Source organism: Schistocerca americana, chromosome 10, assembly GCF_021461395.2.
Source record: "Schistocerca americana isolate TAMUIC-IGC-003095 chromosome 10, iqSchAmer2.1, whole genome shotgun sequence".
NCBI classification, from domain to species: domain Eukaryota; kingdom Metazoa; phylum Arthropoda; class Insecta; order Orthoptera; family Acrididae; genus Schistocerca; species Schistocerca americana.
This window is the reverse complement of record NC_060128.1, coordinates 156,044,874-156,070,239: the sequence shown is the minus strand read 5'-3', so window position 1 is coordinate 156,070,239 and position 25,366 is coordinate 156,044,874. Positions and strand designations below refer to the sequence as shown.

The 25,366-nt window shown below is 38.6% G+C and overlaps 1 protein-coding gene across 1 annotated transcript in view; it reads right to left on the bottom strand.

Annotated features, from left to right (window-relative positions):
• The window catches only part of LOC124552322, a 220,062-nt gene that overhangs the window by 2,719 nt on the left and 191,977 nt on the right, over window positions 1–25,366 (bottom strand). Inside the window, exons 36-42 of the mRNA XM_047126594.1 lie at window positions 25,045–25,167; window positions 18,680–18,882; window positions 17,065–17,391; window positions 15,304–15,460; window positions 13,402–13,543; window positions 10,625–10,690; window positions 5,838–5,946 (exon numbers count right to left, since the gene is read on the bottom strand). Coding sequence (XP_046982550.1) covers window positions 5,838–5,946; window positions 10,625–10,690; window positions 13,402–13,543; window positions 15,304–15,460; window positions 17,065–17,391; window positions 18,680–18,882; window positions 25,045–25,167 — 1,127 coding nt within the window. The remainder of the gene's footprint in view (window positions 1–5,837; window positions 5,947–10,624; window positions 10,691–13,401; window positions 13,544–15,303; window positions 15,461–17,064; window positions 17,392–18,679; window positions 18,883–25,044; window positions 25,168–25,366) is intronic.

The following is a 25,366-nucleotide window of genomic DNA, read 5'->3' as shown; positions in this document are numbered from 1 at the left end:
CACCAGACTACATTAATAAATTTGTTCACATACTGTTTTGTGACAGACAACTACATCATATGCGGACTTTGAGGCTATGTTCAGTGTTATCTACTAATATATTCAGCTTGGTACCACATCAATGATTATTAACAAAATTATTATTAAATCAGGTACTGAACAAAATTTCTTATAAGATTAAGGATTTGTGATTGGCATGACACAGCAAACTATCTTGGATGGAGAGTCAGTATTGAAAGAAATAGAATAACTTCAGGCATGTCCCAAGGGAGTCTGTTGGGACCATTGTTGGTGATAATATAACAGTGGCTTGGCTGATAATAGTAATGGTAATCTCAGACTTTTTCAGATGATGTCATTATCTGTAATGAATTAATATTTGAAAAAAGTTACAAGGATATCCAGTCAGAGGTTGTTAACATTTCAGAGTGGTAAAATGTGGACAACTTGCTTTAATTGTTTAGATATGTACAGTTGTGTACTTCACAAAACATAGAAATTAGAATCCTATGTCAAAAATATAAACAAGTCACAACCGGAATCAGCTGACTTGTACAAATACGTACAGGGGTTTGACAAAAATGTTGAAACACCATGAGACATGCATGTTTGAATGTAAATGCAGATACTGTGCAGTGTCCTCAATATGTAGCAAGTGACAGTCGTGTTCAGAAAAGTGTTCCGTGTAGTTGTGAGTGCATTGTGTCAGAGTTAAGTGAATTCAGACGTGGGAAAATTGTTGGTACTCTTATGGTGGGTGGTCCATAACCATGGTAGCTAAAAGTCTTGGGTGTTTCAAGAGGCACTATATTGAAGTTTTATAATGCATGCAGGGAAATTGTGTAAACAACATCCTTTAAGTCACAAGTGAACATGACAGACAGTCACTGAAGAGGATCGTAATGAAAAATAAGATGACGACAGCTGCAAAACTAACTGCAGAACTGATTATCTCATGTGTGAACCTTGTCACCACCAGGACAAGATGAAGGGAGCTCCAGAAGCAAGGAATGTCAGGGTGAGGTGCAATTCGAAAACCACAAATAAGTGATGAAAATGTCACTAAAAGGGACATACGGTGCCGATACCATAAAACCTGGACTGTGGACCAATGTAAGAATGTCATTTTGTTGGACGAGTCTCGTTTCACGCTGTTTCCAACTTCCGGTTGAATTTGTGTCTCGAGACTGAAACACGGTGGGGGTTTTGTGATGATTTGGGCAGCCATACTGGGGTATTCCGTTGGTGCCATGGCTACACTGCAAAGTTATATTATTGCCAAGGATTATGATAACATTTTGGCTGATCCACTGTTTGTTTCCCAATGGTGATGCTGTGTTCCAAGATGACAGGGCTCCTGTTTACACAATCTGCATCATCCAGGAGTGGTTTTGTGAGCACAAGGGTGGACTGCCCCATCTCTAGTGGCTGTCACAGTCTACAGATCTCAATATTTGTGGCTTACTTTGGAGAGGATATGTGATCACTGTCCACCTCCCATCATCATTACCTAAACTTGCCACTATTTTGTAGGAAGAATGGTGTAAGATTCAACTTAAACCCATACAGTACTTGTATTTATGTATTCAGAGATGACTGTAAGCTGTTTTGAATGTCAAGTGTTACCCTAAAATGTATTAGGCACGGTAATGTGTTGTGTATGTGGTGTTTCCATATCCCCGTCCACCTGCTGTAAGTGTAACAATTTGTAGGTATTTGAAATCCAATGATGACATAGGCTCAGTTAAAGTAGGTGTCATACTTCAGTTCATTGGCAGCGTACTGGAAAACTGCTGCCAGTCTACAAAAAAGCCTTCTTACAAAATGCTTGTGCATTCTGTGATGAAGGGCAGCACAAATGGTGACAGATGTGGTTGATGGAATGGAAGACCCTTGAACACAAATGAGAATTATCCTGCTAGAAAATTTTCAAGAACCAGTATTAAGTGAGAATTGTTTCAGTGCAGGAGTCCTGTTACAGATATGTCTGAAAAGGCTGCACACAGAATCACATTTTGGTGTTCAGGTCCTATTTGAGCTAGGAACAGGAGGGGAAAGTCTTTTGTTTATCCTAGGCCAGCAGCGTTTTGTACAGCCATTCGAACATCTGTCTTACTGTAGCTATGTAGCAGCATATTAATGAGAGATTTGAAAGACAAACTGGAACTGGCACCCAGGCAAATTGTGTGAATCAATTAATTCCTTTTGCAAAATATGTTAACTGGGCTGCAATTAATACTCAAGCTAATGACGCCATTTGTAAGTGCACCATTCAGATTTTATGTGCAGAAACAGCCACCCTTAAATAACTCCAGACTGGAGTGAGACTGATGGTCAAATTTGGTCCACAGGTTTATCAGACCTTGTTTGAAGACTACTTTTAACAGTCTAGGGAAAATAAACTTGTTTCATTTGGATTTTATGTGTAAAAAAACAATTTTTTCTGGGTGGTTTTCGAAGTGCACCACTTCTATACTTTAAACTTCTATGAATCAGTTCAAACTTTGCACAGAGGTGATAAATGGATAAAGTCAAAACAAAATTTGTTTCATCCAATTATCTTTATTCATTGTTGAAATATGATAGTTTAAAGTTGAGGTGAATGTAGCACGTAAAATTAGATCTTATCCGAAGTCAATGTACAAATATTGTTTAAAGTGGAAAAAAAGTAAATAAAAATGCATTCTTGCAATAAAATTGGAAAGTTTGCTTTCAAAAATCTACCTCCATTCAGATTTTGCATGCAAAAAAGGTTTCTTTCATGTGCCTTTTCTATGTTTCAAGCTTGTGCTAATCTGGTAGGACTTTCTAAGAAGGTAGACAAATACAAGTAATTAATGCTCATCCTGCTGTTTTCAGAAAGCTTTATTTGTTGTATGCTACAGGCAACATGGTTCAAAGGACAATAAAAACCCCATACTACAGGATGGGTTGTTGCCCGAGTCAACCAATATCTGCACCAGTTGCCAAGCTATGGCGGTCTACTGTCAAAATTATGGTAGAATAAAAGTTGCGAACCAGAATGAAAAATGCTCGTATTGTAGCACAAAAAAGGTGAACCTGGGCATCTTAGGGATGTGGAAGAAGGGAGCTAGCTTTCCAACTAACCTAACAGCTTCAACAACATTTAAATCAAGACATCTTGACATGTAAGCACTTTTTTTATGAGTTGCTTCCCCAGCTCAGTGGGCTTTCTTAGACCCGCACCTTATTTCATGTGTGGTGATGAGTGAAAGAGTGTGGTGTGGATACATGTATAATACAGGGTATCCCAGAGTGGGGATGCATGCATTTAAATTTTAATGACATGTTGTGTCATATTGCACGACAAGACAAAAGCCACATTGTTGGATGACATGATAGCATGTGTCATGTTGCATTACTTGACATGATGCATTGTATTACATGACATGACTACTGACACTAACAAGTAAAAAAATGTGAATATGTCAGGACGTTTTGCTTTAAATGTCTTTGAAGCTTCCATATAAGTTAGAAAGTTAGTTCCTTTCTTTTATATCCCTACTTCTACCCATGACTCTTTTGTGCTACAACAGGAGGATTTCTCATTTTGGCCCAGAAATATTCTTCATCCGCCTTTGTATCATCAGCAACTGCAAAGGCAGCATTACACTAATTACAACTCATACAGAGGAACTGAAGCAGTCATTCTTCTCACACTTAATACAGGTCTGGAATCGGAAGAAATCCTAATGTTTACCTTCTGCCATGCACTTTACAGTGATCTGCAGAATATGCATTTAGATATAGAATAGCAGCAGCTCTGTGACTGTATCTTCCAGCACACTTCAGTGGATGATCAGGCTGTGGGCACTCAACAGAAAAGTCTTGAAGCTGGTGAAGATATTCTTTGCAGATCTAAGTACTTCAAAAAGTGCAGATAACATCAAATCCTATGACAACTGAAGTTAGTTGCTTTCATTTTACCAATAGAATGGCCAATGTCCACCTAATGTCACCTCTAATGGTCAAGTTCTCCACCAACAAGACTCCCCGAAACATTTTGGAGTAACTCTCCACAGAAATGTATCCTATGAAAAACACGCAGAAAATGCTGCAGCAAAGCTGAGACAATGCAAATAACATTGCACAGAAGCTGAGTGATACTTCACGGGGCACAAGAGCTACAACACTATAATTTTCTTCCATAGGTCATCTAATCTGGTAATTCCTAATTCCCATGTACTGTACTCCAGCGTGGCTTGACAGTTCACATGTGAGAAAAGTAAAAATTGAGCTAAAAGCAGCAATGAGGACAACAAAAGGTTGCAGCAGATCTGCTCCTCTTCACTATTTATCACCTGTAAGCCACATTGTGCCACCAGGTCTTTCAAGACAGGATGCCCCTCTCAAGGAATAGAAAACGTGAATTGAAATTCCCCAGCAGCTGAAATGCCTGCACTTAGAATAAGCTGATTAAAATCCAGGCAGAACTGCTGTAAGCAGTGGATTTAAGCATGAAAAGGAATTGGCTGGAAATGAGGACCAGCATTGCCACGAGGAATGTCAAACCCTCGTAAGACCTGGTATGAGGTACGAGACTAGATGGCACCAAGTTAGTGAAACATGCTTAGAGACAGTTAAGAGAATCCCTACAGGCCACACCATATGTGTGAAAAGCCCCCACTGATGGAGACAGGCTCTCTTCTCAATGTTAGTGTGGCAATGAACATCAAACACCTTGTAACAACATCAGGTGCATTCACAGTTGCAAATACAAACAACCGTCAGCTATACAATGAAATGACGACAATGACAATTTGTGCCAGATTGGGACTCGAACCTTGATTTCCCGCTGTATGTGAGTTGTCGCCTTAACTGCTTTGGCTATCCATGCATGACTCAGGGCCAGACAGGAATTACATATAATGTGTGTACCAGTACAGGCTGTGGTGCAGGAATGATGACATCTGTCCGTGAGTCATGCATGAGCCAAAGCAGTTAAGGCAACTGCTCGCATAAAGTGGGCAATCCAGGTTAGAGTCCCAGTCCACAAATCTCGATTGTCATAATTCCCTTAAACAGCTGATGGTTACTTTTATTTGCAAATGTGAATACATTTCATGTATTTCATAATGGCTGTAATTGCTGCATTGGCCGTTCTGTGCATTCATGTCTCAAGAAACATTGCATTGCTCTTCTTAACTACACAGGCAGTGCAATATTTTATCAGATTGTAAAAAGTTGTAGTAGATAAGCGACCCTGGAAATTTAGAATATTTCTTTGAAGTGACAGAGATAGCCCTTAAATTGATTAGAAACTTGGATATTAAACTGTAGATTTAGTGTTTTAGTTACACACACACACACACACACACACACACACACACACACACACACACACACACACACAAGAGAGAATGTTTTTTTTTTTTTTTTTTTTTTTTCTTTTGAGGGGGAGGGGGGGGAGTGTGAATCAAAGTATTTTATACAAATTGTAAACAAATTTGAAGAAGAAGGTGGGAAGATATAGCAAATAAGAATAGTAACACTCACGAGAAATAATCGGTGAACTTAATAACAAAATGTTTAGGGGGAAGTGAATGAAAATGAAAGAAAGTTTAAAAGTCTTTGAACAAGCATTTTCCAAAACTGTCAGCAGATGCTGTAGTGTAAAGAACAATTGAGATTCCAGGTAGGGTGTCAGAGAGGCATGTGTCAAATACTCACAATATGTTGGCTTCCCAGTTGGTTCAAAAACAATCTGTTCAGCAGCACTTTGTTTTAGATTTGCCTGTTCTTAAGCTTCATTTTTAAAAAGGCGGGCAATAAGTTATGTGTTCTGTGACACTTCTGCTTTGCACAGTAATACTCACATCATTGTTGAGGTTGTTCGACGAGTGTTTTGAGCTGTAATTGCTGTGGAGTGACTTCGTCGGTGGATGTATCGTCGTCTCGTCACAGGATCGAGCTTCAGACACGGTCCTGTATGAGAAATTTCTGTAGCAGATTTCAGGTACTTATAGTATCATTAGAAGCACATGCAAAATATAAACACCAGCATTAGAAATTGACTTAATGTTATTTATGTGAAGAGGACTATATGACAAAACATTGCTATTGTAAACATACTAATTTATATTAAGAAATCTTATTTAAATCAGACATCGTTTTCATCCAGATTCTAACTTTCACTTATGAGTAATCAAACACAAATGCTGGGTGTACACAATAAAGGTGTTCAATACACTGTAAACAGTAAGTAAATTATTTTCTAAAAGACTGCAAACAACCAACACACACTTTGAATAAGTTATTGCAAAGCAGAATAGTATGGTAACCTTATTAATACTGGTTTCACAAATAAAATGGTTATTGGCTCACATTTGTCAGAAGATTTCTGTGGTGGTTTTAGGAGAGATGTAATATTGATGTTGAATTGAGTGCTCTAGGCTTCTTTGAATTGTGAAGCTGTTTCGAGGGAAAAACACTTTCATTTTTTAGATGACCTGATTTTTCTGCATCTGGTGATGCGGATCTTGGTAAAATTTTAAAACACATCTTTCCTTCACTCCATCTCAGGTGATTGTCTTAAAACAATGCCATTTCAGAATCTATATTTTGGAAAGCCTCTGCCATTGTCTTTATCAGCTACCTTGCAGGTTTGAATTCCCGATTTTGGTTGCTTCCTTCTTATTACTCTCTGTGATAACCATCAGGTTTTCATTACTAAGGATGACAGTTCAAAACCTCATACTCAATCTCTCCGTCACTATCAGTGAAACTCTTTTCACTTGCATCATTCATACATTCAGCACTGACATCATTCATGCCAATTTAATTGTATAAATTACCATCTTAATGCTAATCTATCACCAGAACGTCTTAACAGTGAGCTTATCATTTGAGTCACGTTTGTCAGAAAACTTCAACAAAGTTCAGTGCAGGCTGCACACCTTAAATGTGGCAATAACCCCTGGTCCCCGGAATGCAGTGTGCAATGTGATGTTACACAATTTAACATAACATTAGGGTTTTTGCTTGATTTAATAATGCAAGGTTTGTGGCCAAGAACATTGTCAAATAAGATAATTCTGACAGCAATCTGTTGTTTTCTCACAGCTTGTGTTCAACTGACTGCTCTGTTTCTTGGTAAAAAAAAAAGCCACTGAAAATGGAAAGGTCATCTAATGTGCTTCATTCCACCTCTGCTGAATAAGCAACTTATTTTTATCAAACTCTTCCAGTGGTTTCTGACTTTATAATATGTTGTCACAACTATTAACTTAAATTTCTGAAGCATTTCCTCAAAAAAGGAGAGTACATTAATCAGAATTTGTGGTACATTGAAACAAAAAAAAAAAAAAAAAAAAAAAAAAAAAAAAAAAAAAAAAAAAAAAAAAAAAATGAGTGCAAAGTTGTTACATGAAAAATGTAATTAAAAGAAGAGAAAAGTTAAAACAGAAACATACATCATTTTTCTATGTTTATTAGCACTGACTTCTCCTTTTTGATTTTCATCTAACCTACTACTTTGTGCCAATTATGTTGTTATTTTAATGTGACACAGATTCTGATGGAGAACACAATGCAATGCATATAATGAGTTTTAAAATATAATGTCGTTAGATTCCTATATAAACAACGAGCACAACAAAAGTACATACACAAAGGTTTGCCTGTATCACATTTCCGGAAGTTTTAACAAATACTACATCTTGTGCGTATAAATGATTTAAAAAAGCTACTCATTCTGTGGTACCTCGATGCTGAAAAGATTTCACACACAATATATACTCTCAGGAAGATGAATAAATTTAAGATTAAGCTTATCTCTTTGGGAATTGTATTCAAACAACTAGAGTCAAAGCTATATAAATCCATGTCCATAAATGTTATTGCTCATGAGTGTATAAGTTTCATGGAATTTGGTGGTTGAAAGTTACATTCTGAGTCATGTCATGTTCTTATCAATAAAATTTTGTGCCACAGTCATTAATTTCATTGCCTTTTAAAATTCAATTTTTCTTCCTGTGCATACTTACCAGGTCATCCACAGTTCTCTTTTAAGTAAAATCAGTCACTAACTTCAACCACAATGAACATCAACTGACAGTTGCATAAACCAAAACTAGACAGAGAATTACTGACTTTGACTACTTTTAAGCTGGTTCTCCACCAGCAAGAAGGGAACTACAGGAAACAGTAAAAAGGAAAAGAATGAGTATAGTTTAAGGTTTACTGTGTCGGAATAGAAATAAACATCAATACAAGCAATGTTCAGTTACAGAATCATACACAGGAGAAGCTGCACAAAAGGCTTTATGACAGATAAGAATCCAAGAACAACCCTTCCAGGTTATTTTACTCCTGTTTCATCAGTTGGTAAGTGGACATTTCTCTTCCATCTCACATACTGTCACTCCTTAGATAAATCTTAGTGATATGGAGTCAACCAGTTTACATTCACATCACACATTCATTTGTGAATATGTCTACATGTTGATCATTTACAATTTATTTTTATTTTTTATTTATACATGAGTGAATTAGTAATTCCTGCCCACCACCTTTTACATAATATAGAAATAGAAAGTCTGCTATGGAATAGAAGATTGTTTAAAATGGTGTACAGAAAGCCATGCACTCACTGAACTTTTCAAAACTTCGTTTATATTTTTAAACTGCTGTCACTCCTCAATAATTTCACTGTACATGTAAGATTTTTCTCTAGTTACATCAAATTTTATTATTTATTATGAACTTATTTGTTATTATCTTCACTCTTTTGCTTTGCTTTAAAGATGGAATGAATTAACAATTTAGCAATTTTCAATGTTGTGAAACTTCTTGTGGTCTTCAGTCATCCTCTGTTACTAAATACGAGACATTTTTGGAAGTATCACATTTCACATGAAGAGTAAAATATTTTTATTTGATTGATTTTATGAAGTACTTTAACACTTCAAACTGTACCAGATATTTGCTGATAAGATTTGACTAAAATTTCAGGGGGTTTCACAGTACATGTAGATACATAGCATAAATTGGAAAGAAACCTTACAGGACTAGTATGTCAGTCATGCAGAGATCCACAGATGCAAAAGCTGTACATGCATGCACAGAGCTGTACTGAGAAGCGAGGGAACAGTGTGAGGAAACAGTAACTGTCATTCAGTGAAAAATGATGCATACGTTTCTTACAGCAGAACTCCGTTAAGTAAAAGTTATGAATTGGTCATTTGCTAAACAGGACAGTTAGGTATACTGTTTATTCATTGCTGCCTCAGAATAAGTAAATGAAGGAATCTCAAATAGAGCGATAAAATGTCCAGGATGATATAAAAAGGAAGTGCCTCTCATGGACATTGCATTTCCAGCACAAATGACCTGTCTAACAATATGCTGTAAATGTTTCCGAAGCCTCCACAGTCACTACCATCCATCACATGCCAGGAATACAATTCCCACATCTGCTTTCCATCTTTACCAACACTCACTGAACATCTGATAACCGCCTGAAAACTTCCACAATACTGTCGACGGCTGGAACAACAACACTGCATTTTCTTACAGGGATCTGACTACCTTTCACTGTGCCTTTCCACTGCTCCTAATGCCCTATTCTACAAACTACATAATTTCTATAATATCCTTATCTGTCACTATACCACTTCTGCTCTCAGTACCCGCACCTCTACCCAATGGTATATCTTGTTATATAATTATGCACATCTATATTAAATTATGTACATGTCAGTTACCAAATCTTTGTGGTGTCAAAATTTATGTAGATCTCACAGTACACAGGTTGTCATGCATAAATATTACAGCTGCCCGACACACGACAACCTGTTTACTGTGGGATCCACACCAATTTTGACATCACAGAGATTTTATAATTGTCACATAAATTTTTTGATATAGACGTACATAATATATGCCACTAACAATGGGCTTTATATCTCGATACCAATGTGATAACAAAATATTTTACATACATCTCATGGTGTACAGCAAGATGACTTTTACAAATACTTGCAAGCTGTGAAGCTCCAAACACTCAAGATTTTCATCACAAACTTGACTGCAACCACAGTTCTTCAGTACACTTCTATATCTTCTTCACAAGGTCACACTGATGAGGAATACCTGCCCACTTCACTTTTCTCTTCTATGCCCTTCCAAGAATTGCCTTTAATGACAAGGCACCATCTGCTTGCTACTGACATGCTAACCATAAACGTACAAAAAAGGGATGAAGCTTAAATCTAATGACCGCTGTACTCAAACTGTTATCATTGCTACCATACAGTGAAGACATGTGAACAATTGGGAGATAGCTGTTATATACGCGTTTAGAATCTCTTAACTATGTGCACTTGCTTTTCTCTGTATATGGCCTGCCTCCTATGTCCTGAATGAGGAACTATCTTTCTTAATGACTTTTAATTGTAAAAAGAAATGGGTCAATACCAGAAATCTAAAGTGTTGTACCTCTTTAAAAAAAATACATGCATCATTGTTCTCTCAGTTTCTGGTACATCATTTAGTGTTTATCAGAAATTGTTAGAAACCTAGAAGAGTGTTAGAAGAAAGCTTACTGAAGAAATGATGTAAAGACAGAACAGAATAAGATGGACAGGACATGAAGAATGCTTACAGCGTTTCCACAGCAGACCCTGCTTTTACCGACGGCTCCGACATCTCTTCGACGGTGATTTGTACACTGCAAATAATAATTTATTCAAGAAATTTCTGACTACGTTGAGTCATGTTGTACTATTATCTAAAATGCCAGAAACTAATATGAAGAGATACTTCTCTTCCTAATACCTACAAAATGCACATAAGATAACGTCTGTCTTAAAAATCCTCTTGTACTTGTACCTGTATATTTAAGACTTTTACTTTGGTTTTAAACATATTTACTGTTTTCTTTTTTTGTTGATATACCTGCATATTTTTGACAAAATTTTCTCACTGATAAAAATTTTTCAGTCCTCATGAGGAACCAAGGATTCTGATGACTTCAGTTGCTGTTATTGGGGGCACAAAAATGACTGGCAGTTTTTTTCTGTAGACACAGACACAGAAAGATGCAACAGAGCCCTGTGTGGGAGTATATTTAGTGGGCTAATGGTAATAAGGGCACAATCCTCCATATGACCATTCCTGTCTTTATTTGTTGCTTATTTAGCCTGACAAGATTATGTCCCTAAGGCCCTCTCTTACATCTGACCAGGAACAAGACATGAAAAATATATTACATAACAATCACAATAATAATAATTTGCATTATTATTAAAAATAATAATTTGTAATAATTCCGACAGTTGACTTTTGTCACAAGTTGTCATTCTGTGACCTGTCTCTACATCTTCATACATCTTTCCTGTTTTCTCTACTGCACTGCAGAAACTTCCTATCTTCCAGCTGTGTGTAAAGAATGGCAAAACAGTCCTGATAGTCTGACAGGAATTTAATTTCAGTTGATATTTTGTGTTCTGCCTCAGGAAGTCAATTTTGTAAAGCATGAAATATTGCTTGAAAAACTGGTTTTTATGGAAGTAGTATTTTATCACATAGCAGACCCACTTCATACTTAACAAAAATGAAAGACAGCAAATTCTGGTTAATAACTCAATTAATGGAGCTGAGGACAGTTTTGTCAGTGGAGAAACTGATACAGGTAATAGGTTTCTACAAGGCTTCATCTTAGATTCATTACTGCTCTGATGTTCTGCATCATGCGCTACAAGCAGAACTGGCCCTCTTTGCACGTGGAATAAGTATTATAATAACTGAAAGTGTATGGTTTTAAAATTATTATTAAGCATTTTTCTTCCACTGCTCACTTCCATAAGTTTTTGACTACATTATGAACTCAGTTTGATGCATCATTGGGCACAAGAGCAGTCATATTGGAAAAACATGTTGTGGCATTTATTTCAAGAATGTGGAAGATCTGCAGAACAGTGCCACAATAGCATTAATCATGAAGAGGAGATGGTCACATGATCAAAACTAATTGGCTGTGAATAAATATTCATCACAGCAGCTTTAGGTGGTTGCATGCTGCCACTCCATAATTACATCTGTTATCTATCAAAATCTTGTTGAATGTCTCTGAAGCCCAGAAAATGCTGACTAGTAGGGGAAAGGAAACTGTTCAGCATTTCCTTCTCTCATCAGTTAAAACCACTTACTCCCATACTTTATCTTTTATGTTTAATAACAAACTACTGTCTATTTGCTACATGCAACAGAAATCCACATGTAAATATCTATGCTTGGCAAACACTGCACTATTTACAAGTTGTGTATCATGCAAGTAGCAGCCAAAAAGTAAATAAATGAAAAGAAGAAAAAAAATTGAAAGTAAAAGGAAAGAGAAATTCCCTTACATTTGGACCCAATACTAGTGCGTTTCAACGTTGAATGATTGTGACAGAACTGAACATGTGTGCCATACATTTTTTTGAGACTAATTAGAATTAAGTCTAAAATTCTGTGTTGTGAAATAGCTGTAGTGAATATTCACTCCTGTAATTTCAAGGCAAGAATTATAAAAGAAATTATTTATTTCATGGCACATCTTGAAAATTTTTGCATGTACTTACTGATAATGGAAACCATACACCTACATTTAATTCCATAGATCTAAGAAAACTCTGCTGTCATTGAAGTGCAAAATTTGAATTGTAAATGAAAATGACATAACACAACCAGTCTGGCTGCAGGTTGGATGGTGGCACATACAAGAACCTAACAACTCAAAAAATCTCTCTCTCTCTCTCTCTCTCTCTCTCTCTGCAAGAAGTGACTGAGAGGCTCCTCAGGCTGAAGGGGTGAGATAACTGCGAGACTTGTAGATTGAAGGAGTGGCAAGAAGGGGTGGGGAAGCATTAGGTGGCAAGAGAGGGACAGACAGATGGTGCCCTTTGGTGGCAGCAAAATGAAGTTTGGGTAAGCACAAAACTTGGGGCAGAAACAAGAGGTGTGTGATTACTCTAGGAAAGCTCAGAAGCTAGTACAAATCTGTGATCTGATAAGTATGTGCTACCAGCCAATCAGCTGCAGGTGAATAACTGCATTCGTACATTTTTAAAGGATTTTCCATTATCAAAAAGTTTAAATTTTAGTGGTCAAAAGGCAAACATTGTTTCAAACTATGATATAACTTCTCTCTGGAAGTTAGTAGTAACTATACTTGACTCAGTACACTATGTAATAGAGTAAAGGGATATCTAGGAACCATGCAACAGCTGTTGCTGAATTAATACAGTAATTATTTTGCTTACAAATGTTGCCTCACCTGCCACATATGAAGAAAGGTATAAAATAAAAATCTACAGGTTATTGAAGTGTAAGTGGAAGAAGAAAAAACACACTGTACTGTGAAAAGAAATCTGAAAGTGATGTCAATGTGCAGCCGACCTGTCTGTCGTCCTCAGCGTGGAGCCATTGTGGACGACTGCCGATGCCTCCGTGTCGGAATCCGGCTGAGGCTTGCCGACTGTTGCCGATACCTCAAAGCCTGCTGACACGAGGGCTCCGGGTGCTGGAGGTGGAATGTTTCCTGCAAAGAAAGCCAACTGTGTTACGTGTGTCGCACTTTGCACTGCATTTTGTCGACATAGATGTTGACTTGTCAATGCCGAGCAATAGTTGTCCCCAATCCCATTAGCAACTGACAGCAATACAGCCAGTAAAACAGCTCATACTTCCTGGAGTGTGGAACCATATTCATTTGAACAATTAAATTTTGAGTGGACATGTGTAAGTAGACCACTTGTTGACAATAAAGGTTAGGTTTTTAGCTGACATTTTTTGTATTGAGACAGCTTTCCTTGAAGTGAAAGTAATTTTAAGTACCAGAAAAATCTTCTTATTACAAGTACTGAAATTAGTTTTTGTTATTTATGCAGCTTACTGAACAGTTAAGATTTTTTTTGTAGCTGGAATTTTACAGGGTTTGATACCATCACCTCTAGTCGCCTAGTACCTCCTGCCAGGTAAGGGCAACCTTTGGTGACCTGTTAGTCTGATTCACATACTTAAGTTTGTGGGCCACCTTGTCACATGATGTGAGAGCAGCAATGCCTTAAAACATGAATTTTATAGAGTACATTAATTTTATGTTCACCCCATCTTTAGATGTTTACATTTATTTACCTGTAGTGAAAATTGTTTATTTACTTCTGACATTTCATAGTAGCTCTCTTAACAACTTCCACTGCAAAATTCTACAATGCCCTTTGTAAAGAAACAATGTTCACATCATATAAATAAATGTAAACATATGAAGATGGGATGCCAAGTGTCTTGAAATGCCACAGAAAAATTAGTGCATTTTCAAGAGTTACGGTGTCCTAATATGTCCACAAAGGCCAAGAATTATTTGGTAATTTTAATATGAGAAACAAAATAGAGCAATGAGATAGGCAATCCCAGTCAACAAGCAATTAGGAGTAACTTTGCTATTTTGGGCCACAAGCAGGTCATTCGAGTTTCTGAAATTTAGTATCCGAATATCCACAAACACTATTAACAAGTTTTAAAATATTTGTCCAAAAATACCTTTGATGACTGATCACATAGCCATGAGTTGTTACTGCAACACTAAATAAATTAAGCCATCATTTCCTTATTCCTTTTAAAAACTTGAAAAGTTTAGATCACATGACCTTAGCATATGTTTGCTGTATTGCGCAGTAGCCAAACTGGAGAAATGTGAATAACAGAAAGGCGAACTGTCAAGCTGACAATATCCAGCCTCACAAGTTCAGTACAGATTGATAATACTGAGTGAGAATATTTTGGTCACCATCATTACTGTTCCTCAATATTTCTAGTATTGACAATGAGACAATACTCACCCTTAGTCAGTCATTATAGTGACGTATGGACAATAATATTGAACATATGAGGGCCCTGGAAGTAACTGGAAATACATAAAGGGTGGAGTACAATGCAAGTGCCATGTTCTTTCTCCTATGAATGCCTTCTGCTGGCCAATTTCAAACCAATCACAGGATGGACCTGACCTGTGAACCACTGGTTGCCCACTGATGCCCTATGTTATACATTTGCATGAAATCATTCAACACAAATATTCATTGTGGTGGACACTGTATGATGGTATTTGTGTTCCAAATGAAAACAAACAATATTCTAATTCTGTGTACTATTAAGTATGTCCTTGCGCCACATGAAAGTCTGCTGTAAGCGAGTGGTTGCCTTTTCATTATTTTATGTCATATTCTAATGGTGAGTCTTGAGTACATTTAGATAATAATGTAAATTTTAGTTTTAAAACAGCAGTCTAGATATTTTTACCAGTTGAGGGTTTCCTCGGAGACGAATTCTTCCTCGGAGTGGATGACTCCGTCGCTTGGCTCGATGTGTTGCTAGGCTTTTGTTTTGACGTCTGCTGCTGGTGTTGATGTTGATGCTGATGATGCTGCTGCTGATGATGGTGATGTTGCTGAACATCCTAAAACAATCATTACTACATTAGCAGTATTCAAAGACTCCAAATTTAGAATGGACAGGTGAATATACTGGACTTTTATGGAACTGTTGAGACTGTAAACTCAGGATAGAAAATTTAAGCAGTGGATGGTGATGATGTCTGCAGTAATGTGGAATGTTGTAATTCTCATGATCAGCTCATGGTTATGTTGATGGGCGGATATATGGCTGCTTGGCATGGGATGTTATGTAGGTAAAGAAGTATCAGGAGCTTTACGGGAATTGAACAGGACAATTTATGAGAAAATGTGTTGTGAGTCTTATGGGAACTAGATTTTTTTTTTAAATTTGGGTGTAATGGAACAAAAATAAAATGTCATGTGACAAGGGCCTCCCATCGGGTAGACTGTTCAGTTGGTGCAAGTTTTTTGATTTGACGCCACTTCAGTGACTTGCATGTAGGGGGATGAAATGACGATGATTAGGACAACACAACACCCAGTCCCTGAGCAGAGAAAATCTCCGACCCAGCCGGGAATTGAACCTAGGCCCTTAGGATTGACATGCTGTCATGCTGAACACAGCTACTGTGAATGGACATAATGGAACTGTGGTTTTAGAAAAGATGATTTGGCCTCAACATTCAAACAACTATGATGTCATAGCAGACAAAACATACGGGTAGTGAGGAAATTAAGAGCATTATATTTAAAGGAAGCACACCAGCATTCACTTTAAGTAATAGAGAGATAATACAGAAAATGTAAATTTGGGTAGTTGGCTATTCAGTCATCCTGAATGTGAGTGCAGTGCCTTAACCACTGACCTCTGTAGTTTTGTTTGATTTCCTTAGGGGACAGGAAGGGAATGGGCTACAGCTGGTAAGAAGGAGAAATTGGAGCATAATTTTCTGGATGAGGAAGTTGAAATAGGCTGGACTCAATTGGGCCCAGTGGTGGTGTATACAAAGCTGAAGGTGAGAAGGTGTACAAGGCTGAAGATGAGAAGGTATAGAAACTTGGCAATGGACAATGTATGGTCAAGAGTGGGGACTGAGGACATAGTGGCATTTGGCTGCTCAAGTGAGCAAGACAGTGTTAAATCAGGTACACAATGTCAGATGGATGTAAAACTGTAAGTTATTTTAAAAAAAGTCCACTGAGTAATGTATTAAATTCCTGAAGAGATTGATGTATAGCCTTACTTACCTTCAGGTGGTGCAGCCTCTAGGACTTCTGGCAAATTTTTCTTTAAAATTATTAACTGATTTTCTGTGAATAGCAAGTTGCTGAACTAGGTAAAATACACTATATGCAATTCTGTACCACATAAGGTCTGACTAGACCGCTAGCTATAATAGAATACTGTAAATTCTTAGATATTTAGACTGAAAACATACTGAACTGGAAATTACATGTGACACATGAAGAGCTCTACAATACTCCCTATAACCAGATAACATGTCAGAACACAACATTCACTGTTCTCAAGTTATTTCATTCCAAAGGTAGAGACCTTTGTAAAACACATTGTAGAAGAAAACATATGCCAATAAGCATGTTGTGTGTTTTGGAAGCATAGCCGCACATATTTATAATTATTTTTTGAGTGGTGGTGGCTACTGACCTGCTTGGAGGCGCCCTCTAGCAACGCGAGCAGCTTGCTCTCGTGTGCGATGGCACGTTTCTCTGCGTCACCGAATGTCGACATGGAGACCAGAGTGGGCAGTGGTTGGTGGGGCGGCGCCATGGGTGACGGACGGTACTTCGCCCGAGGAATCATTACCGTCAGTGAACGGTCACGCTGCTCCGGGGGTGGTGGCGGCTGCAGCGGGGGTGGTACAGGTGTGGGCACCGGAGCGAAGCCGGCAGGGGGCGGGGGCACTACTGCCACCACTGTCGCCATCGGTGCCGGTGCCGGACGCACCTTCTTGCCGAACACCGCTGCCGGGGTCTGCGAGAAATGTGAATACACTTCATGAGAGAGACTGTGCAGGTAGTAAACTGATGTTGAACACATTGGTTAAGAAGAGAGGAATTACAGTTGCAACATCAATGAGTACCGAGGCAGATTAGTATTACTGAATGATGAGGACAGTCTAAATGCATTTGTAGAGAGAGAAGTGAAGAGGATAAACTAGCAAGAGGGAGAATAAGATGAACGGAGACAAAACTGAAGATAATAATTGACAACGAGTGTGTGTGTATATATATATATATAAAAGGGCTGGAAGATCTCCAAGGGGCAAAACTGATTGGCAAAGGCATAGATCAGACAATTTATAGGGATGATGATAATGAAACAGAGGTGCAAGAGGAAGAGCAAATGTGTGGAAGGTAAGAATGAAAGTAAGGGAAGAAAGAAAGGAGGGATATGAAGGAAGAGAACACAGACATAAGGGTGGAATCTAGGAAAATTGGGGTAGGGAAAAAAGGAGCAAGGAAGGAAGGCAAGAGAAAAGAGAGAGAATGAATGAAAGGAAGGAAAGCATGCGAAGGAACTGAAGAGAGAAATAAAAGAAGATGGAAAAGGGAGAAAGAGAAGAAATAAATAAATGAAGGAAGCTAGGATAAGGTAAGGGTAGTAAGAAGGAAGTGAGGAAAAGGGAGGAAGGGACCAAAGGAAGGAAGGCAACTAGGAAAGAAAGAAATAGACAGAAAGCAAAGAATGGAAAGGAAAGGGTGGAAGAAATATAAGTATGGGAAAAAGAAGGAAATAACAAAGTCCAAGAAGAGAGTTAAGAGGCAGTGAAAAAGTGTACAAGTCAACAGATTGAAATAGTATTCAAAGACCAAAAACAAGACTGGGGAAATGTTAGCTAGAATGCTATAGGTGGAAACACGGATAAATTCAGTGGAGAGTAGAATTTTTTTGCGAAATGAGTACTGGAGAAATCCAAAAGTAATGACTGTAGTGCAAGACAGAATAGGTCATAAGGTGTATTATTTAAAAGCAACTGCAATCAGTGAATAAGGAAAGATGAAAAGACTCGAGAGGCAAAGAAGAAATTTGTTGACCATACCAACCCGTTAGCCAGACTCATAGTGAGAGACTCCAAAGAGCCCCACTATGTCAGGTGAAAATTCTTTCGTAGATGTGATGACAAAGAAGAAAGTGGAAACAGAATTGGAGACGAAAAGAAAAAATGTTGGGGAATACAGGAGACAGTTGGGGGGCGGAGTGCTCGTATGGTGAGAGTCGAGAGGAGAGGCTGTTGTTTGTCTACAACCAGTATACACACCTGGCTCCTGGGAAGCGTCTGGTCCCCACTGGCCTCGCTGGCCGAGTCGTGGATCATGGCGCGGCGCTCCAGAGGCCCCTCGCGGCGGGCCCGACTGCGGCCGCGTCCGCCCCCACTGCTCCCACGTGCGCAGGTCATCAGGACGCACACCAGCAGCAGTGCCACCAGCACGCAGCCGATCGTCACCAGTGCGATCAGCAGTGCTGCGACACAGGTGCAAACTGCCCTCAGCGACACACCCGCACTTCGTTCCCTGACAAATAACTGTGCTAGCGGTACCTACAGGAACAGAGTTCCAGCCACCACACCAAATGAACCGGCTCGACATGCCACGTAACTGTGACATCACCCGTCTTAGTGGCCGGTTAGAGTGACAGTTGTAGACAAGGAGTCTACCTGACTTTGTGGTCACAACTGTCAAATGAACAGTTCAACATTTGTTTGTGGCATTCGACGGTTGTTACACATGAGGTTATTTTGAGTGGTTGAAGTGATTTCATAAATTCATTGTAGCTACATTAGTTGATGTATTGTTATAAAGCTCAACACACATATAGAAAATCTCAAAAAGTTTTGTACTCTAGCAACCGCACTTTAGATTTCTGCCACAAAAATAGAGCAGTGAGTAGTTAGGCAAGATGGTTACACACTCCGAGAAAGCATATGTCGTGATCAAAATGCATTCATGTCGGTCTACTGTTAACAGGGCGATGACAGTTTAGAACAAAGGTCGACAAAGGCCCACCGACAGCCAACTCCATTCGGTGGTGGTATACGCAGTTTAAAGCTTCAGGATGTGTCTGCAAGGGGAAATTAGTGAGTCAGCCTGGAGTGAGTGAAGAAACGGTTGACCATTGCAGGACATGTGTATCTGGATGTGCTGGAAAATTAGCTCATGCAAAAATTGGAGACTGATAGTGTGGACTTCATCTACCAACAAAATGGTGCTCCACCCCAGTGCCATCACGACGTTCGTAAATTCTTGTACAGAAAATTGAGAAATTGATGGATCAGATTTGGTAGGACTAATGAGCAGTAATTTGTGTCACGACCTCCACACTCTCCCAACCTAACCGCATATGATTTTCTTGTGTGGAGTTATGTGAAAGATTCTGTGTTCAAGCCTCCTCTACCAACAGAATTGTGAGTTCACAGTTGTTAGGAACATGCTGCACCAAATGTGGAGAGAACTCTGTTATCAACTTGATATCTGCAAGATCAGTAGGGAGGCACATGTGGAGCACTTGTAATATGTATATAAACTTTTAGAGTTTTTCTATGTGTGTGCAAAGGCCTGTGACAATGTGTCAAATAATATACCTACAGCAGAACTGTGAAATCACTTGAATTATTTATAATAACCTTGTACTTATGAGGATGACAAGGCCACATCCATTGGTGCACCTGAGAATGGGCACTGGCCAGCAGTGCTTAATAAGGTAATCATTTAACTAATAGCCCTGTAGGAATGATTCTGTTCCTTGACTTTCAAGAAAGGTGGTCATGTGACGCGAACACTGACTGAGAAAAAAGTAAGAAAGAGAATGTCACGATCATTCAATAAGAGCTGTATGCCCTCGGAGAAAAAACAACAGACATATCTTCCCAATCGCTTTCAGCTGTTCGCAGTACCAGCACGGCAAGGCCGTGTTGACTACTGTTGCAAAGCCAGATCAGTCAATTATGCAGGCTGTTGCCCCTGTAACAACTGAAAAGGCTGCTGTCCCTTTTCAGGAACCACAGATTAGTCTGGTCTCTCCACAAATACCGCTCCACTGTTGTGTCTACGGTATGACTATCTGTAGGATCAAGTCACCACACCTCGACAAGGCCTGTGCTCTGTGACATTTTTGCATCATCCAGAAATCATTACATTTAGTTAAAATGAAAAATAAAATTTTATGTGGACATTGTTGCATTAATGATAGATGAAAAATAAAGTTGAGTTTACAATTTAATCAAATTTTTGTGTAACTGAAACTTTATGTAACTATTTTGTTTTTTCCCCTCTATGTTAATTTAAGTTTCACTTGTGCATATACAATTGTAAATTCAGCTTTATTTTTCATCTGTTGTTAAATGTTGTAATATCCACTTATGTAAAGATTTCTGTGTAATATAACAAAAGTAATACTTTTCTTTGTAATCATTCTGCTTCTCATTCCTGTATGTATCACCTGCATAAGTAGTGTCTGTGTAAGTCTTACGTCACTTTATCTGCATTTGTAACATTCAGTTGTCATCTCACAAAGGCATAAGATGTTGTTGTTGTTGTGGTCTTCAGTCCTGAGACTGGTTTGATGCAGCCCTCCATGCTACTCTATCCTGTGCAAGCTTTTTCATCTCCCAGTACCTACTGCAACCTACATCCTTCTGAATCTGCTTAGCGTATTCATCTCTTGGCCTCCCTCTACGATTTTTACCCTCCACGCTGCCCTCCAATACTAAATTGGTGATCCCTTGATGCCTCAGAACATGTCCTACCAACCGATCCCTTCTTCTGGTCAAGTTGTGCCACAAACTTCCCTTCTCCCCAATCCTATTCAATACTTCCTCATTAGTTATGTGATCTACCCATCTAATCTTCAGCATTCTTCTGTAGCACCACATTTCGAAAGCTTCTATTCTCTTCTTGTCCAAACTATTTATCATCCATGTTTCACTTCCATACATGGCTACACTCCATACGAATACTTTCAGAAATGACTTCCTGACACTTAAATCAATACTGGATGTTAACAAATTCCTCTTCTTCAGAAACGCTTTCCTTGCCATTGCCAGCCTACATTTTATATCCTCTCTACTTCGACCATCATCAGTTATTTTGCTCCCCAAATAGCAAAACTCCTTTACTACTTTAAGTGCCTCATTTCCTAATCTAATTCCCTCAGCATCACCCGACTTAATTTGACTACATTCCATTATCCTTGTTTTGCTTTTGTTGATGTTCATCTTATATCCTCCTTTCAAGACACTGTCCATTCCATTCAACTGCTCTTCCAAGTCCTTTGCTGTCTCTGACAGAATTACAATGTCATCGGCGAACCTCAAAGATTTTATTTCTTCTCCATGAATTTTAATACCTACTCCAAATTTTTCTTTTGTTTCCTTTACTGCTTGCTCAATATACAGATTGAACAACATCGGGGAGAGGCTACAACCCTGTCTTACTCCCTTCCCAACCACTGCTTCCCTTTCATGTCCCTCGACTCTTATATCTGCCATCTGGTTTCTGTACAAATTGTAAATAGCCTTTCACTCCCTGTATTTTACCCCTGCCACCTTTAGAATTTGAAAGAGAGTATTCCAGTCAACATTGTCAAAAGCTTTCTCTAAGTCTACAAATGCTAGAAACGTAGGTTTGCCTTTCCTTAATCTTTCTTCTAAGATAAGTCGTAAGGTCAGTATTGCCTCACGTGTTCCAGTGTTTCTACGGAATCCAAACTGATCTTCCCCGAGGTTGGCTTCTACTAGTTTTTCCATTCGTCTGTAAAGAATTCGTGTTAATATTTTGCAGCTGTGACTTATTAAGCTGATAGTTCGGTAATTTTCACATCTGTCAACACCTGCTTTCTTTGGGATTGGAATTATTATATTCTTCCTGAAGTCTGAGGGTATTTCGCCTGTTTCATACATCTTGCTCACCAGATGGTAGAGTTTTGTCAGGACTGGCTCTCCCACTGCCGTCAGTAGTTCCAATGGAATATTGTCTACTCCGGGGGCCTTGTTTCGACTCTGGTCTTTGGCATAAGATGCCAAAAGCAAAAGTGACCAAACAAATATTTTGCAGAACATCAGGAATGTGTTTCTATTTAAAATAGTATTTTTTCATTCATGGTTCCTGCAAACAGGTCACTCATTTAATTAAGCAAAAATATCTCTGCTGGTTTGTCATTGATGAAAGATGAAAAACCAAAAACAAAAAACAAAAAAAAAATGTTATTCATCACTCTGTCTTATCGTGCAGACCCAACTCTGGAGTGTGCTCATATTCTAACATGAGTTTGCCAAAAATAAATGTAAGTACACAGAGATGTAACAAAATAAAACTTCATTCGGGTAACTGAATGATAGGCCTCTCATCTGGTGCCTAATGTAAACACAGCAGTCATCCCGGATTCCAACCCCAGCTGATGCTGGAATTTTCAGAGTATCTGGCCCTGGCCTCTACCTCTGCTTCTGTTCTGGCATGTGGAGCATGTCAAATACTCCCATGGTGTCTGTGCTGCAGATCCCACAAAGAGCCTACTCTCACACAACACAATATTACATCTCTAGGATTACAGAAATGAAAAAAAAACTTTCTAAAAAGGTGTTTTTTAGTGTTCTGAATCTAAATTGATAAAAAATATCATTTATAGCATTTTCACAGTTAATGCTAATATAAAAAAGAAATGAATTTCTCAGCGATTTTACTATCCACCTTATATATTTCATATACTCATTTGGTCTGATTACTAAATACCATAACTACTACGACAAACTCTTGGGATGTTGTGGATCCAGAAAAAAACTATATGACCACCTCTGCATTTTTTAAGTTGGGTGTTGCAAAACTATTTGTGAAAGCCTTATCCAAAGATGGAGAATGTTTCAAGTAGAGTTTGCTAATCTACAGGGTGTACATAAAGTCCAGGAACACTTTCAATTATCTATTGCACAGTAACCAAACATTGTACAGATGTCATACATATGTCACTTTGAAGAGAAACCCTGAAAGTTTTTTTTCATGTATACCACCACAGCATAGTTTGGTAATTTGTCGATAGTCAGGGCTAGTTGCAAACATGGCCACCCTTCTTCGCCGAGAGCACTGTTGCTGGATATTCCTACTTGGGCATGTTGCAGCAATGGCTGATGCCTCAAATGCGATCAGACTCTCTGTTCATCTTTCAGCAGGATGGGGCTCCACCCCATTTTCATCATGAAGCTCGTGGGTACCTCAACACGGGGCTCCCACAACGATGGATTGGCTGCGCTACAGAAGGGACAGCTGTTTCATGAGAGGCCTCCCCAATCACCAGATCTTGTGTGACTTTTTTTCTGTGGGGACACATTAAGAGCTGATGTATGTACCACCTCTACCACTTGATGTAGCAGAGCTCCGGGACAGAATATGGGAAGCAACTGCCACAGTCGACGATGTCATGCTGGGACGGGTATGGCAAGAATTCGATTACCGTATTGACATCCGCTGGGTCACTCATGGTTCGCATATCAAATGTTTGTAAAAAAAAAAAAAACTTCCAGAGTTTCTCTTCAAAATGTGATATGTATGATATCTGTACAATGTTTAGTTCTTGTGCAATAAATAATTGAAAGTGTTCCCAGACTATGTACACCCTGTATAATAAGTGAAACTGACAACTAAGAAATAGGAATGATGGAAGTCAATATTGCTATTTACCATTCTCTTTGCTGTTTAAAATTTTGGGACCCACAATAAAGTGCAGTTATTTTGATACTGTATTATGTACAAATAATCCCTTCCACTCCCCCAACCTCCCAACTGTGCAGATGAATCTGAACTAACACTTGTATATCTGGAATGAGAAGAAACTTCTGCTTTTAAATTCAGTGGTATACTTCCACTTAAAAGTGTGTCTAAATTATTTTATTTTTATTAATTTACATGAAAGCAATGTTAAATGTAACATTCTATATGCAATAGGGCCACTAGGGAAATGGTTTGCATTAAATCTCATGATAATAGAATTACTTGTCACATGTAAAGTACACAAAAATTTGGTAATTGACAAATGGAGCAATGATTGCACAGTTTGTTTTGTAATAATTGTATAAATTAAGTTACTCAATTTTTTTGCAGCCATACTGTTGTTCAACACCCTTGTAGTAGTGATCTTTACTAGTCCCTCTCTAGTCACTCAGCCATCTACAGTATAGGAAATTAAGTTGTGAGGGTGTGATTCAGACCCGGATAACTCAGCTGGTTGAGACTGCGTCAATGAGTAATGGAGGTTCCATGTTACTGGTCCCCCACACAGTTTTAATGTGCCAGGAAGTTTCAAAGGCTTTCTTTGCTGGTAACACTGTAATGCTATCAGAGATGGTGACAGACTTGGAAGATTAGCAGCTGAAGGGAATCAATAAGCCTTGAAGCAGTGTAAGTCAACAATTGGGCAGCCATCTTTGCACTAACACAGCTGTGATGCAACAACTGGCCATTTGTCAAAAAATAAGGAACAAGGATAACTGTTGCAAATTGCCAAATTGATAGTACAACTTTAAGCTATTTTATTTCACTTTTGAAGTATTCACTTCACCCTTATAGGTACTGGTAGTTACAGAGGGAGTTAGTCATCAGAGCTCGAGACCTCAAGGTGCAAGTGGCGTGGCATACTTACCCTTGAGGTTGATGTGGCAGGTGTCCCCGGCATACCACTGGAAGCATTCGCACTGCACCTGGTCGTCCCCACGTGCGTGGCACGTGCCGTGGAAGTGACACCGCTCACAACCAATCAGCTCAGCTGTAACACAAGCCAAACACCTCAGCTCACTGTAACAAGCATTTAATGTTGTTATTGTTGTTGACTCTATAGTAGGCCTCTATATCTCTGCGTAGCTACTGCAACTGACAGCCACTTGAAACTCCTTGCTTTATTAATCTCCTGGTTCCCCAATAAAATTTTTGCCCCAGACATTTTTCTCCATTACCTAATTGATGAT